The 14,841-nt window shown below is 41.0% G+C and overlaps 3 protein-coding genes across 3 annotated transcripts in view; 1 reads left to right on the top strand and 2 right to left on the bottom strand.

The window, feature by feature from the left end:
- The window catches only part of LOC140943801 (uncharacterized), a 270,540-nt gene that overhangs the window by 163,524 nt on the left and 92,175 nt on the right, over nucleotides 1-14,841 (top strand). The window lies entirely within an intron of this gene.
- LOC140943810 (CCAAT/enhancer-binding protein zeta-like) overlaps nucleotides 1-14,841 on the bottom strand; it is a 28,808-nt gene that overhangs the window by 8,489 nt on the left and 5,478 nt on the right. The window contains exons 10-23 of the mRNA XM_073392922.1: nucleotides 14,639-14,684; nucleotides 14,291-14,334; nucleotides 13,315-13,399; nucleotides 12,369-12,453; nucleotides 11,517-11,613; nucleotides 11,285-11,369; nucleotides 10,926-11,005; nucleotides 10,741-10,775; nucleotides 10,554-10,632; nucleotides 9,221-9,283; nucleotides 8,572-8,652; nucleotides 7,237-7,284; nucleotides 685-990; nucleotides 11-63 (exon numbers count right to left, since the gene is read on the bottom strand). Of these exons, the coding sequence (XP_073249023.1) occupies nucleotides 11-63; nucleotides 685-990; nucleotides 7,237-7,284; nucleotides 8,572-8,652; nucleotides 9,221-9,283; nucleotides 10,554-10,632; nucleotides 10,741-10,775; nucleotides 10,926-11,005; nucleotides 11,285-11,369; nucleotides 11,517-11,613; nucleotides 12,369-12,453; nucleotides 13,315-13,399; nucleotides 14,291-14,334; nucleotides 14,639-14,684 (1,187 nt within the window). The remainder of the gene's footprint in view (nucleotides 1-10; nucleotides 64-684; nucleotides 991-7,236; nucleotides 7,285-8,571; nucleotides 8,653-9,220; nucleotides 9,284-10,553; nucleotides 10,633-10,740; nucleotides 10,776-10,925; nucleotides 11,006-11,284; nucleotides 11,370-11,516; nucleotides 11,614-12,368; nucleotides 12,454-13,314; nucleotides 13,400-14,290; nucleotides 14,335-14,638; nucleotides 14,685-14,841) is intronic.
- On the bottom strand, nucleotides 2,247-6,230 carry LOC140943783 (extracellular calcium-sensing receptor-like). The gene has a single exon (XM_073392892.1). It carries the CDS (start codon nucleotides 5,517-5,519, stop codon nucleotides 2,832-2,834), a length of 2,688 nt encoding a protein of 895 aa, XP_073248993.1. The 5' UTR covers nucleotides 5,520-6,230; the 3' UTR covers nucleotides 2,247-2,831.

Below are 14,841 nucleotides of genomic sequence, written 5' to 3' on the forward strand. Positions count from 1 at the left end.
CACATTCTACCTCATGAGAGTGAAATCTTGTAAAGGGTCTCCCTTGTACTCAATGTCCCCTCCCTGAGAAAAAAAAAACAAGAACCAAAATAAATGTTACTACTTTACAATAGAGACGGTATGTATCTTCAAAAACTAGCAAGAGACTTAAGCTCATTTTGCACGAGACAATTATTTCCAACGACGATTCTTGATTCAACAATGTTGAAACTATATTAAAACAATTCGAAACAACGTCTCAATAATGTTGCAACGCTTAAATGCGCTGAATATCATCGTGGCGAATCGTAAATGCCCAGGCTTACCGGAAGGTTTAGATTGCGCCGCCTTTAGTTGGATAGTCACCCCAAGGCAATTCAACGAGATACATGGGGTATTCGCCCCAAAATCTCGAAGTCCAACCGGGCTTTCAGCAACAACATTAAGGGTGGCACTTTGAGGTCTTTTGTCATTTACAATAACAACACTTCCACGGTGAAGACAAGTATAAAGGCCCGTGCTTCCTAGAACAAGGTCCAACCTTGGGTATCTTGAGGCGCTCGCGGTACTCCCCCCACGGCGGGAGCATCGAGACACCCAAGGCTGGAGACTGGATCTAGATCGGAACAAGTCGGCCCCACCCTCCCCTTTTTAAATGAGACAAAAAGAGACACGCTTTTGTTACAGCTCATGAACAAAGCTTACCTTCATAAGAGTTGAAGCAAAAAGACACACCGTAGGATGGTAATGCCTCGACAATCTATTTAGTTCCCATGAACAGGAGCTTTCTGCTCCGCTGTACAAGGGATTTCTATGATTGGGATTATACAGTTGTGCTGTGTTAGCCCCACTGTGTTTTACAGCGTGCGGGTCCTTGGGTGCGTTATAAGCCCCCTTAGTTTTGTCCACTGTTCCAGATAAAGATTCATTGTCAGATGTGTTATTGTTTTCGTCTGCATCTCTTTCCTCGTCCGAATGAATGTCAACAAAATGCTCTTCATCATCATCCTCCTACAAAGCAAAAAAATTCGTGATTTCGAGGCGCGTTCATGTCAACGTATTCCGAAGTTTGCCACGAAGATTGTGAAAACATTTCAATGGTGGAAACATTTCACCCGAAAAATTGTGAAACTCACAACCGCTGTCTCTGTATTTGAAAATGTCGGCCAATAGCAGCATCTTGATGTGGATTTCACGACCCAGCTCCACTGAAACCTCATCAACCAATCATATCTCCATGCAATTATACTGAGCACCGGCAAAATTATGTTGCATCTCCAATTAACGCAAGCGGAAAAAAGAGTCACGATTGCTTATGACTCTTCTGATTGGTGAGAATTTCAAGCTGATCACAAGATTACCAATGTAAGACAAAGATAGCACGAATGGATGAAACCACATTATAACATTAAGGAGAAGTTGTCAAAAAAACGTCACAAATGACACTAAGGAAAAATTAGATTAGTGCACTGGACTTAAACTGATCTTAGTGTGTGGGAACGGTGGCTGGGCAGGGGTATAACTTTGCGACTATATTGAGACAGCATTCTCTATGTTGATTAAGCCAGTAAATTTATTTATTGTCCTCTAAAGGATTTTCTAGACCAATTTACAACAGCCTTATTATATGCTATTATAGTTCAGTAACTATCCCATAAATCTGTAATATCTTGTATCTACAACTGCTAAGTTTCAAAAAAACAACAGTGAAAAATACGTCATTTCTGGACGTATTTTCTTTCAATAGTTTTACTGTAAGGCAAGTTCAAGGAAACTGACGTATGCGCATTAAGAATCCATAATAACTTGTATTCACAATTGCTATTCTATGACAGTTTCAAGGCACCTGAACTAGGCGTACTTTGTCTCCAAGATCAGAAGTATATATACTTCACATACACTACCGAGTTTCTTACAGTTTTATGTACGCTACTCTTCCTGTACAACAAAGACTCACTCAATTGCAAGCCAAATAAGTCTCTATGGGGTATATTTACGTCAAATCGTTGATTCTTAGGCTATGTTTATACTATACCAGATAGGCTACCAGAGAGCTTTTCGTGTCGAGCTATTTGATCTAGTTGGAACAGAGCAATGGCCCGAGACAAGAACAAGTCGTTCACACACATCGAGCATTAAGTTGGAGCGGTAGGCCGAGAGGGATTGGTGCACCAAATCTCAGTCCTCACTCCTGAATGTTCACCACCATCTCCGCGGGTTCCAGGCCACGCTCCTACCTATTCACATCAGCTACGGTCCGACTGTTCACACTGCACCAAAGTGTGGCACAGAACCTAGCCGATATGTGACGCTCCACTTTCCAGATCAGCGCGGCGAAGCTCACTCCGTTACATAAATCGCGCAAAAATCACCGTTCTGACGTGTGAACAGGAGCACTATCCGGTATGGTTCTCGTGCCGAAACAAGAGCCATACGGTATAGTGATGTGAACATAGCCTTAAAGGGGCTATATTACGGCTGTCTAGTTCATTCTGCTGATATTTATATCCATAAAAGTCCTTAATCGCTATAAATCTTAACGTTAGTGAGGAAACTACTTGTCAACGACAAAATTACAGCTTCAGATCACACAAATATATATCTTCCAAGCATTCTATCAAAAATATTAGAAAGAAAAAAAGTACTGTGCAAAACTGTTAAGTTAAAAAGTTTTCAAAAACCACGACTGCAATTCGAGGTTTTAATATTTTGTCCACCAGAGTATTTGCCGCGTAGTTATTTATACCTTCTTGTACATTTTCTTTTTAAGCGATTGTTTTTATGTTTCACGTAGTATGGTGACAGTTCCCACTTTTTGAATTAGTCTTGTCACAACTTTTTGAATTAGTCTCTCAGTCGCTGGCAGTGTTGGAATAATACGTACTACTACTAGTAGTTGCTTGCTTGGTACGGACGGGAAAGTTTCTTAGCTGGGAGTTCTGCCAGACGTACGCTGCCACCTGTGAACTCATCGCCTCTTTAGAGTTTTTCTCTGGGTGAAACAAGATGTTGAAAACTTTTGGCCCAAACATACAACCCAAGAGACCAAACGAATCTACCAGAGTGGTCGTGCAGGCAATAACAGAAACATACCAGCCATGCTGGACAGAGAACTCCACTGTGTAGTAACAAATCGCAGACAGTAGGATAATGTACAAAGAGAAGCCTATAAAACGCGCCTCGTTGAAGTTATTCGGAAGCTTTCGGACTTTGAAAGCGTAAAATAATGAGAGCAGTGAGAGTAACAGCACGTAGGAGCAAAGCATGAAATACAGGACTTGTCCCGCTGACTTTTTATAATGATCGCAGGTGTAGAAGATGTACAGTGTAGGTTGAAGTTTTTCACTTCTGAGCGGCGGATCAGCAGCGAACCAGGCAGTTAACAACACCAGGTCGACGCTGTTAACAATCGCGACTAGGGCGACTTGGTAGTTGACTTTGGAAATGTAGCCTTGTAGAGGCATATCAGAGGAATCTACCTGGAATAGCACGAAAATTCGAACAGATTTCAGCCAGAGAATCGACACAAAAGTGGTGTAGATAGTGAAGCGGGAAAACTGTATCACGCGACAGATGATGTCTGTGGGTTCGGCAATACTTAGCAGAGCTAACGTTAAGTTGCAGAAGATAGCAACAAGAAGGGCAAAACTCAGCTGCCTGTTGGACGCTTTCACAATAGCAGTCTCGCCATACTTTATAAACACAAGTAACGTCACCATGGTAACGCAAATCCCTGCCGCTGTCACGAAAGCAAGAAAAACGCCTGCTCCATCTTTTAACTGGAGGTTTTTCACCGGTAAAGGAACGCATTTCGTCTTGGCATCATTAGATTTTTGTTTCTCAGGGCACTGTGTGCAATTAGTCGACCCAGTTTCCTCGCTGACTGTTCCCCCCGGGCACTTGACGCATTTCCAGCAACACGAAGTAGTCACTTCTTTGCGAGTTCCGCGGGGACACCTCCGGCTGCAAACCGAGACTGGAACATCGAAATATGGTGAACTGCGAGCCCATTTAATCTTGGAAGCGTTTAACTGCAAATTTCGCTTCTCTTGGCTGTTCCACGTTCCCACCATAAGTTTACCTTGAAATCCTTTGCCGATCTGCACGTTCAAAATTTGGAAGGACGAATGCTGGGGATCACCATTCTCGTTAAACTCAACTATACCAGTTTTCCCTCGAAAACTGACATTTCTCAAGTATAATAAAAGATCACTTCCTTTCACGGACGGTTCTGTCTGCGGACATGCTCCCTCGGGGAACAGGCCTTTTTTGTCAACGCACTTGTACATCTTGTCCAGTGAGTGGGCGACTACAAACAAAGCATCTGTGAGATACACAAGGTAAGGATCAAACAGCTTCTCAGCTTCTTGGCTTGACAGTGGCACGTTTACACAATTCAGGTTTTTTTCATTGGCAATGTCAACGGAACAATTCCGAATTTTCTTCCAGAAGTCTTTCCACCACGGATTTCCGCTTAAACGCGTGCTTTTCGGAGTTAAAGAGGTGAGGTGATTGAAAAACGTTTTGTCTCTGTATTCTTGAGGCTGAACGCCAAGGGCCCCGTCCAGGAGACTATAAAAATCGCCTAACGCTACGCTTTCTTGTGCTGTGGTCGCATCACCAAGAATCCAGATCCTGCGTCCTACAGATTGGTGCGAAACTTCCTGGAAAAACTGCTTTGCGTAGCCACCAAACACCCACACGACAATAACTTGGACTTCGATTCGCTTCTTGATCCGAGAGACTATTCTTGGAATCCTCTCAGCCGCGCGGAGTCTTGGAATAAACTCTGAAAAGGCGATGCAAAACGTTTTTCGTTTAAAAGACTCATTCTCCAGCGCAGAGACTCCAAACCGACCGTAGGAGTCATCGAGTGCCACTGTGCCAACATAGGTCCAGTTAAAATGCTCAAAGAGATCTGCTTGCACTCGAGCTTGCTGATTATCAGGGGGAACTGTTCTCATGAAGTATCGATACTGATTTGAGCTTAATTCGTCGCTTGTGGCAGCGAAGCTTAAAATGGGAACATTAGCGAAGTTTAACAAGCTCCCAATTTGAACGGCGCTAGCGGAGTCGTACGGTCCTATAACGACGCTGACAGAAGAAGAAAAATCGCTCCCAAAACTCTTGATAAAGCTGCTACGGCAAGAAGATGTTTCGTTTAAACTGTCGAAGCCCGAGGTGTTTTTCCATATGCGATTAAGATCTCTATCTCTTACAAATTCGTAGGTCTCTTTCACTGCAATGGAGATGGTCTCGCAGTAATCTCGAATGTCGTACCCCAGGGTAATGTTAGGAAGGATGGTCGGGTCTTTGTTTATTTGGTCGATTGTGAATATCATGGCTTCCGTGTGGCCCACGCCGACAGGAAAAAGATCGCCGCACTCGTCACTATTGAAGTCTTTGGAGTGCAACACGTTTAGTGCTCCAAGCATAATATCTCCGTGCTTAAACGCTTTTTCTGCGCTTACGTAGTTCGCCCGCTGCACTCGCAGCCACAAAGCGACAACTGTTAGTAACACTGTAATGTGAAGAAGCATTGTCCCACAGATAGGTACTGTAATAACCCAGGCTAAAGGAAGACCTTTTTATATGGCAAGGACAGCCACTTTAAGGATAAAGTTACGTCACACAAGCACCAAGTGGATCTCAAAAACAACAAGAAGAAGACATGACAAATTCATCCCGCAATAAGCTTTTCACAACGAATGGCCACCACCTTGACTGAAAATTCAACTTAGATAGGCTGCTCACGTAAATCTTAAAGCCAGAACACTGGGTGCAAGGAATTTTGTTAATTTATAGAACAACTTTGGCAGGAAAGGCATATCGGCGGCCTTCCAACCGAGAAAGCCAATCTGATTGATCCATGGCGAACTGTGTGCTCAGCCTGTCTAAAACGGTCTTAAACACGCTTAAGCTCATAGCGTTATTTTTGAAAATGAAAGAGACCCAACGCAAAATAGATTTAAGAGTATTAATTAACAAACTGAAACTTGATAACATCAAGGTTTTACACTGTTTTTATAGGAACAGAGACACTTCTATAACAAATGGCTACAAAAAGCTTCCCTGTGTATACAAACAAAAAAGGCGAAAGATAAATGTGAATATTAGTTACCTTTCAACCTTTCATATTTAAAGAAGAAAGATTGCACTCGGTTGATGTTACAAGAAATATGAAAATTATATTTTTAGTGAAGTGTTTATATATAGTGGTAACAGGTTCACTCCGTAAAACTCTCCAACAAATGAATACAAAAATAATGAAAGACGAATACAAACGTTGCATGCATTTCAGTTTTAACAACTGAAAGCTCAAGATAAAAACAATAGATTGTTTTAAGCACAAAAGCATGACAATAAAAAAAAAAACGCTTAATCACATGGTATAGGTAATAAAGTCAATTGAGGCAGACAAATGCGAAAAAATGTACGAGTACGAGATTTTCTCAATACAAAGTAGTGCGCGCGCGTGAACCGGCGTCATTTTGGTGGGAAAACGTAATAGGCGTCGTTACTCTACTACGGGTTTTAGCAGAAGCATATAACACTTCCGGTCTTAGTGAAGATGTCGTAGTGATAAAAACAAGTGATCATATTTTAGAAGTGTTATCACTCTCGTCCTGGTAGGCGTCTTCCTGCTTGAGTTTAAGCGTCTTTATTAAAGGAGTTTTGTCACAGTTGTCTCGTTTACTTTGTTAATAATGCCAATTGTACGTCCTTCTTCGCTCTGGTACTCAGTTAAGAAATTACATCTGAATGACAAAATCACAACTTCGTGTTCAAAAAAATATGTCTCCCTAGCATCATATCAAACATTCCAAACAACAAAAATGAAATTTGAAGAACACCTTCGATCGATCTCAATCACAGGCTCTGTCGTCTTTGCCAAGTTGGCGATGACGTCATTGGCCGCTACAAAATCTGCGAGGATTCCAGATGCGTGTCCAAAAATATGTACAGTCGAACTTCCCGTAAGCGATCAGCAAAAAGCGAAGAGTCGAACTGCGTGAGGTCTGAAGTTCGGACAAGTCTACTTTTCAGACAGAACACATTGCATGCAATTTTTTAGGTTACAAAATATGTACACCCGTCTTGTTTCTTCAAGTTCTTCTCGTGCTCTGAGTAGCGTAGTACATGCGGCGAACAAAAAGATCACTGAGACCATTGCATCAGGTGGTAGCTTAACTGAGGTTTGATACAATTCGACTATTGTATAATAATGATCTTACCAATGTAAGTTAATTCACTAACCTCAGGTTGCTGTGTAAGACCCTTTAGTCCAGGCTTAAGTTTCGTGAGCTAAAAACAAGACAAATATCGGTAACGGTTTTATTGAGAAAAAAAAAAGTCTTTCATTTCAACGATTTATCGCATTTCTTTTAAACTTCCTCTTTATTCTAAATCCGTTGCGCACTTCAGTTATTGAAATGAGTAAATATGTTTACAACCATTCCGATTTCGTATTATCTCCGTTGCAGCCGTTGCTTGTGTCGCCACGCAACGCTTCTTCACACATCGAACCACTGCGTTAAATCTCTCGTCATTTTTCTACAGAATCCAGCGCTCTTAATACTTAGGGCCTGTTCAGAGGAGGAGTCTGGGGCCTGTTTACATTCAGTGGGGGACCCCGGTCTAGTGGGGTTGGTTTCTTTTGTTTTCACGCTCTGGGGGACACAAAACAAAAGAAACTTACCCCACTAGACCGGGGTCCCCCACTCCATGTAAACAGGGTCTTAAAAAGGGGTCAGTTTCGCTGGCGACAAAATCACTCGAGCGTTTCAGTACATTAAGGACTTGGACACTTCCCGTCAATGAAACTGACTCATGTGAGGGGATAAACATTAAGTTTTCGCTAGTTTTAGTTCACTACTGAGATTGAACATCACGTTAACTTTTGCAGCCGCAGTAACTTAACTGTAGCATAGCACAGCTTGCGTTCTTAAGTGGAAGCTCCGCTTAGGAGTTAAGTAGACAGTCAAACAGAAGTATCGAAACTGAGATGTTCGTTAGTTTCTTTATTATTGTTTTGTTTTTGGGAATGTTTATCAGTCTGAAAAAGCAAATATTGCCTTGAAATTTTTAGAGAACGGAAAGGATAAAAATTTCAAGACGACACCCATTCTACGACTTTCCATTCATCTAAACCTGCGGGATCGGTTCTATAGGTTTTTCTTTTGACGATACGTGCATGCGCCTTCTTATATTATTCCTCTCCATTTTCACTCAACTTAGTCTGGTCCAGTCGAGACGAACTTTTAAACATTAGGGCCATTTATACGAGGAAAAATAAGACGCGTCTTACATAAGACGCGTCTTAAATAAGACGCGAACTTTCCGTATAAACGGCACATTTCTTCTAAAATAAGACGCGGCTTAGCTAAGACGTGTCTTATTAGATAAGACATGCTCGTATAAATGGTACAGTTCGCGTCTTATTTAAGACGCGTCTTATTTTTCCTCGTATAAATGGCCCTATTGTGTATCACCAGAAACTCATAAGGGGTTGCTCAACCCCTTATGAGTTTCTGGTATCACTTATAGTTAATAAGTAAGCCAAGCAAAAAAACAAACAAACAAAACAATTACCTCAGAAATCATAAACAGCGTCCCACAGATGAAAGATGGTTGCTGAAAACTACAAATTTGCAATATCCGCTTGATAAATGCCTGAAAAACAGTATATTTTCAAGGACTATAACACTACAATCAAGGCGTGAAAGTAACGAAAACTGCACAAGGGTTCAATAGAGTAAAGAGCTTAATTGCAGCAAATTCTCATGCAGTAATTTGCTCTTGAAAACGCTTAACCTGCGAGAAGGCATACATATTCGAATTCGGGGAAAATTTTGGCGGCTTCCAGCATGTCCACCGCCAAAATGTTCCCCGAATTCGCATAAGTATAAGCCTGCTCGCAGACTAGAAAACGCTGGCTTTAATTATTTTCTTAAGGTTAAAAACCTTAGAGTTAGAGGCAGAAGAACAAAATTCGCCACTCGTAGGAAAAAAACGCGGGTAGTGACAGTTTTGTTGTAACAAACCACAAAGGATTATGCTCTGGCTAAATGAAATGAAAGATTCTGGCTCTCGTCAAAAGTGTCTTCAACAATAAATTAAGGAATGGGTCTTTTCTTCTGTGGACGATGTGGGCAGTTACTTCATGTTAAGCCAATATATAGTCTAACCTCATGGTCAGAAATTCTCCTATGAAAATACATGCAATAAGACGATTTCCTACCTTCACACGTTGTAATGATGGGTCCGCTTTTAAAGACTTGTACAAAATATTAAGGAATACAGCCTAGAGGAGAGACGTCGTGAAAGTTAGAAATACTTACAACAGAAAATGTATTTTATCGCTCACTTAAAAGCAAAACAAGAGGAAAAGGCTGAATAGAATTTACCCATTATGCTGTGTTCACAGTTTGCACCCTAAAGGGGTGCACAAGTTCGATTCTCGCTGAATAGTTATATTTGAACACAACTTAGTTTTTCAAGTACCCAAGCCAAAATTTAAGCAAGGTGTTGGTGTCTGATTACAAGGTCGAGACTAGACTTCCTACAAGTCGACCTCTTGGCGAGCGGAGCGAGCCTTTTTTGGCCACGAAGCGGCCGACCGCGAGCGACGAAGTCGCGAAAGGTCGAAATCCGACGAAGGACTTTTTTGAAAATCTAGGTCGAGACTTAAAAGATCGGGCGCCAAACTGGGAAATGAATTGCTGTGTGCGCTGTTTTCCGCTTGTTCCGAGAAACTTAAACCACAATTTACTTCTTTGCACAACCAACAATTCCTGTGAATGTGTACACAGTTAAATATAACTCCTGTGACCACAACACTATTCAAGTGCTCGGGCAGCGTGTTTGAACATAGCCTGTCTTTCATCCGATACCGTACGTGAATAGGACCCTAACGAAACTCCGACGCCGACAGCAAAACGATGCCAAAAGTTAACAAAACAAATAAAAAACAAAAGACAGCTCACTTAAATACACCCCGGGAAGCTTAAATGAAACCTTTTTCGCCAGAAAGGTTAGCACGGTTATTTTCATTGAAGGACGTTAAGCCTTTTCCCGATCGCAAAACGATAAAACTTCTAACATTTAATAACTTGTTTCCATCGCTACGACATTCACGCTAAAACTCATAGTAGAACGACGACGGCTATCACGTTTTCCCGCCAAAATGACGCTGGTTCACGCGCGTGCATTGTCTGCGTAGCAAGCGTTTCTGTTTGGTTTCGGAGAAAAGAAAGACCGTGGAAGGGCATTTTCGGTTTTGACAGCGCGAGAAATGAAACGAGAGCCAAAAAATGAAACGCCATTTTTCGCGCGGTCTTTGATTCTCGTCCCTTGTTGTTTGCTCCGAAACCAAACGGAAACGCTTTCTACGCAGGCTAACGCGCGCACGAATAAGCTGTCCTCGTCTTCGAATCTAAAGGTCTCTATTGGCTCTACCAAGATATTTTTGAAATTGGGTGACACAACTCCTTTAAGAATCCTTTCTTCTACAGTTCATTTGCTACGTAAATGAGTCTCGACACCAGGTTGGAATTCAGCCAATCGCAACTCACCTGCTTTGAAGAGGCCTTTAAGCTCGGGTCCAGGAGCTTCGAGTAAAGCGCCTGATAAAAACGATCTGACACAGACTGCCTGAAAAGGAAAAATATATATATTGAGTTTCCGAGATAAACTTGGAGCGGCTTTTTATTTGCTTAAAACGATTGGATGTCTTAATGATTACAGACATCAAAAAAATACCTTGATTCCATTACTTGAAACAGTAGCATTAAAGCCTGAAAGATACAGGAAAGACATTGAGCACTAAACAATTGGTAGACGACGGGACTAGAGATTCCTTTCAACAAATTATATTAATTTTCATAATACTGAGGTAATCAGAATTGAAAGAAGGAAATCTGTTTACTAACTCGGCTTCCACAAACCTGGACGCTTGTGTTAAAGCTACCAATGTGCACAGTTCGGAAAAGTGTGTTGATTTGATCGTTGTATTTCTCATCCTCATCTAACAACGTGAAAAAAGTCTGATTTAGTTCCGTTAGTTGTGCATATGTGCAGGGACCCCTATTGTTATAAGCTTGTTACCGGCTCGTCCACTGGCGCCAATACAACACGGGAAAAAGTGGGCGCAGTGAACATGGGAAGGCTGGGCAGCAGTGCATCTTTCTCATAACACCGCGCGAGCCCCGGGAACAACCGTGTATGGAGGACTGGGGATGAGACAGGGCCTGCTGCACTGGCTCTAAATGGTTATGTTACAAAAATAAAAAAAACGTTACAATACCTTGGGCATATGGGAAAGCTCTGTTGACTCCCGTGAGAAGAGCACTCAACATCTTTGCTTCCATCTCTCCTTTCTTCAAGAACGCCTTTCAAAAAACAACAAAAAATAAAAACGTGAGAGCAATTAGTTACGTGTTCAAACAACAAAGAAAAACCTTTAACCGCTCTTAAGAAGAGATCCTAAAACAGTAGGGGAAAAAATTACACACAAAGCAAAATTAAAGAGAACCTACCCCAAAGAATGAAAAATAAATGGAAATAAGTCTGGTGGCAAGTTCACGATCGCGTTTGGTAAGGATCAGCTGATTAAGAAAACATACAGCAAAGTATCTGCAACAAAATTCAAAAGCAATGGCAACGTAAGCAGGAAGAAGCAAAGAAAAAATGCAATCCTTTTTATCTATCACCATATAATAGCTAGGCTGTCGACGTTGCTGATCCTAGCAGTATGCAGGAAGCATACGTGCCACGTATGTACCTAGTAAACTGCATAGCTCTGCACGAGTCTCTCCTTAGTTCAGTGTATAAACAACCCGCCCAGTGTTTGGAAGATCATAGGTTTGATATTCTGTCAGGGACTCAAGATTTTTCTTTGTCCTTTGCCCGTGACAGGATGATTTTTAATTTTTTTCTATTCAAAAACGGGTTTCACCTTTGGCATTTCCTTCCTCTTCTCTTTTTTTTTCACTCCTTGATTACGCATGATCTCTACCTTTCTGTACTTACGACAAGTATTCCAAGCAACTCAATTCCACTTCAATATTCTTATACTAGCCCTTGATGGAGATACAGTTCACTATACTCCCTGGGATTTGACGGAGATACAGCTCACTATAATCCCTGGGATTTGGTGCAGATGCAGCTAACTATACTTCCTGGGATTTGATGCATAAACAACTCACAAGACTCCCTGGGATTTGACGGAAATAGAGTTAAGTATACTTACTGTGATTTCATTCAGATACAGCTAGCTTTGATCCCTGGGATTTGATGCAAATACAGCTAACTAAATTCCCTGGGGTTTGATAAAGATACACCTCACTATACTCCCCTGGATTTGTAGGAGATGAGTTCAGCATACTTACTGGGCCTTGATGGAGATGTTGGGTCTATACAGCAGTTTCTCAATCTCTTTCGTGATAACCACTTTCATGTTAGGATGCTTAGTGACTAAAAAACAAACGATCACACTTAGTTTCTGAGTAAAGGGCTCGCTTCGCTTCAGCTAAGGGTTTGGAAGAGCTTCATACTAAGACTGTGTAAACGCATACAATTTTGAACAGGAACAGCTACAGCTGTCCACATGATGAGAACAATATCATCAGTTTATGAAGTACCGACTCAACTTTAGAGACCGTTTACGATAGGGAGTTTACGCAACGACGTTTTTAAGCAACGCGCGTCAACTGGAAGTGGACTTTTTGCAATCTTGGGTCGTGATTTTGAATAAAGTTACTAGCAGATCGTCTCTGGTCTCTATCAGAGTAAAGACACTTAGCAATACAAATCTGGTAACATCAAGGCATATCAAGAGGGATGAAGACTTACTACTGGTTGACATGTGTCGCTCAAAAACGTCGTTACTTAAACTGCCTCATGATTGTTTACATCGTTTAAGTGTGAACGGAAACTGTGAACGGAAGCGGTTATATGTATTTTCAAACTTCCACGGACTGGTGTAAATAAAACCTTAATCGTGCTCGAAGAGACATTGAAGGAACAACTCTTATACAAAGATAAACAGTTACCGAGGTTAACAGGCCGCTTCCTTACTTAGTTCTGCGGCAAAAATAAATCAAGAATAGTCTATGGCGACGCAAATTTACCCCGTTTTCATGCAAGTAAAAATTGCATCGTTTTCACTCAAAAACTGTAAAATATCACACCAGTTCTCCTTTGACTCAAAACCACGTTATATCACACACGAATGCAAACCCGCACTTCATCAATCTTTGATTTCTACTAGTTTTAAAAGATTATTGACTTATTACCTACCAAAGATAGTTTTTTGTTTTGAAAATTGCTCCTTACCTAAGGTTCTTGTGAGATAAACTGCCTTTGATGCGACTTTTCGGTCAGGGTCACCGATTTTGTTTATAAGAAGACTCAACAAGACCTACATGTAAAGTATAACGAAAATTAACCCCTCCATTTAAAGAAACCAAACTCAAAAATGCTGATATACAAATAGTACTATGTATAGGTACTGCCAATCATTTTATCTAAAGCATCATCCCGGTGTTCGTTAGTCCTGAATGTAGTAGTGAAGTGGAATTACCCCTGCAATGTCAATATGACAGCTATGAAAGGGTATGGACATTGTACGAAGAGGAGAAAAAGGGGTGTGGATACAGACGGGGTTTTTTTCTGTGGGTTTTCTGTTGGCCATCTTCCATCAAGCCTTCTACGGGCACTAATTCTCTTGTCCTACCTTAAGCTTTTCAATGCTTACAGCTTTCAAAATAAGATATATGTCTAAAGTTTTACTCCAACGACCGTAAAGACAACGACCACAATGACGACCAGGGCAACACACAATAATTAACCAAGACGACCACAATGACCACGACAGCCACGATGATCACGAAGATAACAAGGACTATAACGACCATAATGACCAAAATGACCACAATTCACCATTTTCACATAGACACCTTGTTTACCCCCCAAAATTTTACATAACCATTGTTTCCAGTTTCCAATTTCCAATTTGGGGGGCGGGGGGAAACAAGGTACATTATGGTCTATGTGAAAATGGTGAATGACCACAACGACAACAATGACCACAGTCACCACGATCACCACAATAACCGACTGTAGGCACTTTTTTAAGCACGGATTTTTTTCCCTTCACTCTTCTAATTTTCCCTCCCCTTGTTTCCTCATGCCTGATTCTCATTTTAATTGCAAACCAATAACATTCCATAAATCTTTCTGATGTTCACGGTTTTTTGGGTATCAGACCACGTGTCACATGCAAAAAGGTTTATTTAACTGGATAACTCACTTGCTCTTGCTCAGGTTTCTCACACAGCAAATCAAAAACAGTGCCTGTAGGAATAAAAAAAACAAAATTAATAAATCAGCAGAATAAATCTAGAGGGCGTGTAGTCTGTCTTTTCTCTTAAAATATCTTTGCGAGTTTTTAAAATGACTAGATAAGAGCGGTTTTTTTCTTGGAGGTGGAGTGGGACGGTAAGGAGTAATAATTACGCACTTCGAATACTGAAAGTGTTTGGCGCCATTCGACCAAATAAAGTCTTAACTTTTTGTATCTAATCTGGAAATATTTTCAATTTACTGCCATTTGGAATCCAGCTCATTAGCTAGCGAGTTTCAAGCCATCTCTACTCACCTAAAATCTTGCTTCTGATGTTAACCAAAGTATCGTGAAGAAGATTCTGCAAACCAAAGGAAAAATGACCAATACCATTAAAATTTTATCCCCAATTGTTTGTACGAACTTGCAACTGCAAATACAAAACTTATAAGCATCGATTGTGACGAAGGCAGTAAAAACGTATTTTACAATACTAAGTGAATTCGCTTTCTCTTCAA

This window comes from Porites lutea, chromosome 7 (genome assembly GCF_958299795.1).
Source record: "Porites lutea chromosome 7, jaPorLute2.1, whole genome shotgun sequence".
Classification (NCBI taxonomy): Eukaryota; Metazoa; Cnidaria; class Anthozoa; order Scleractinia; family Poritidae; genus Porites; species Porites lutea.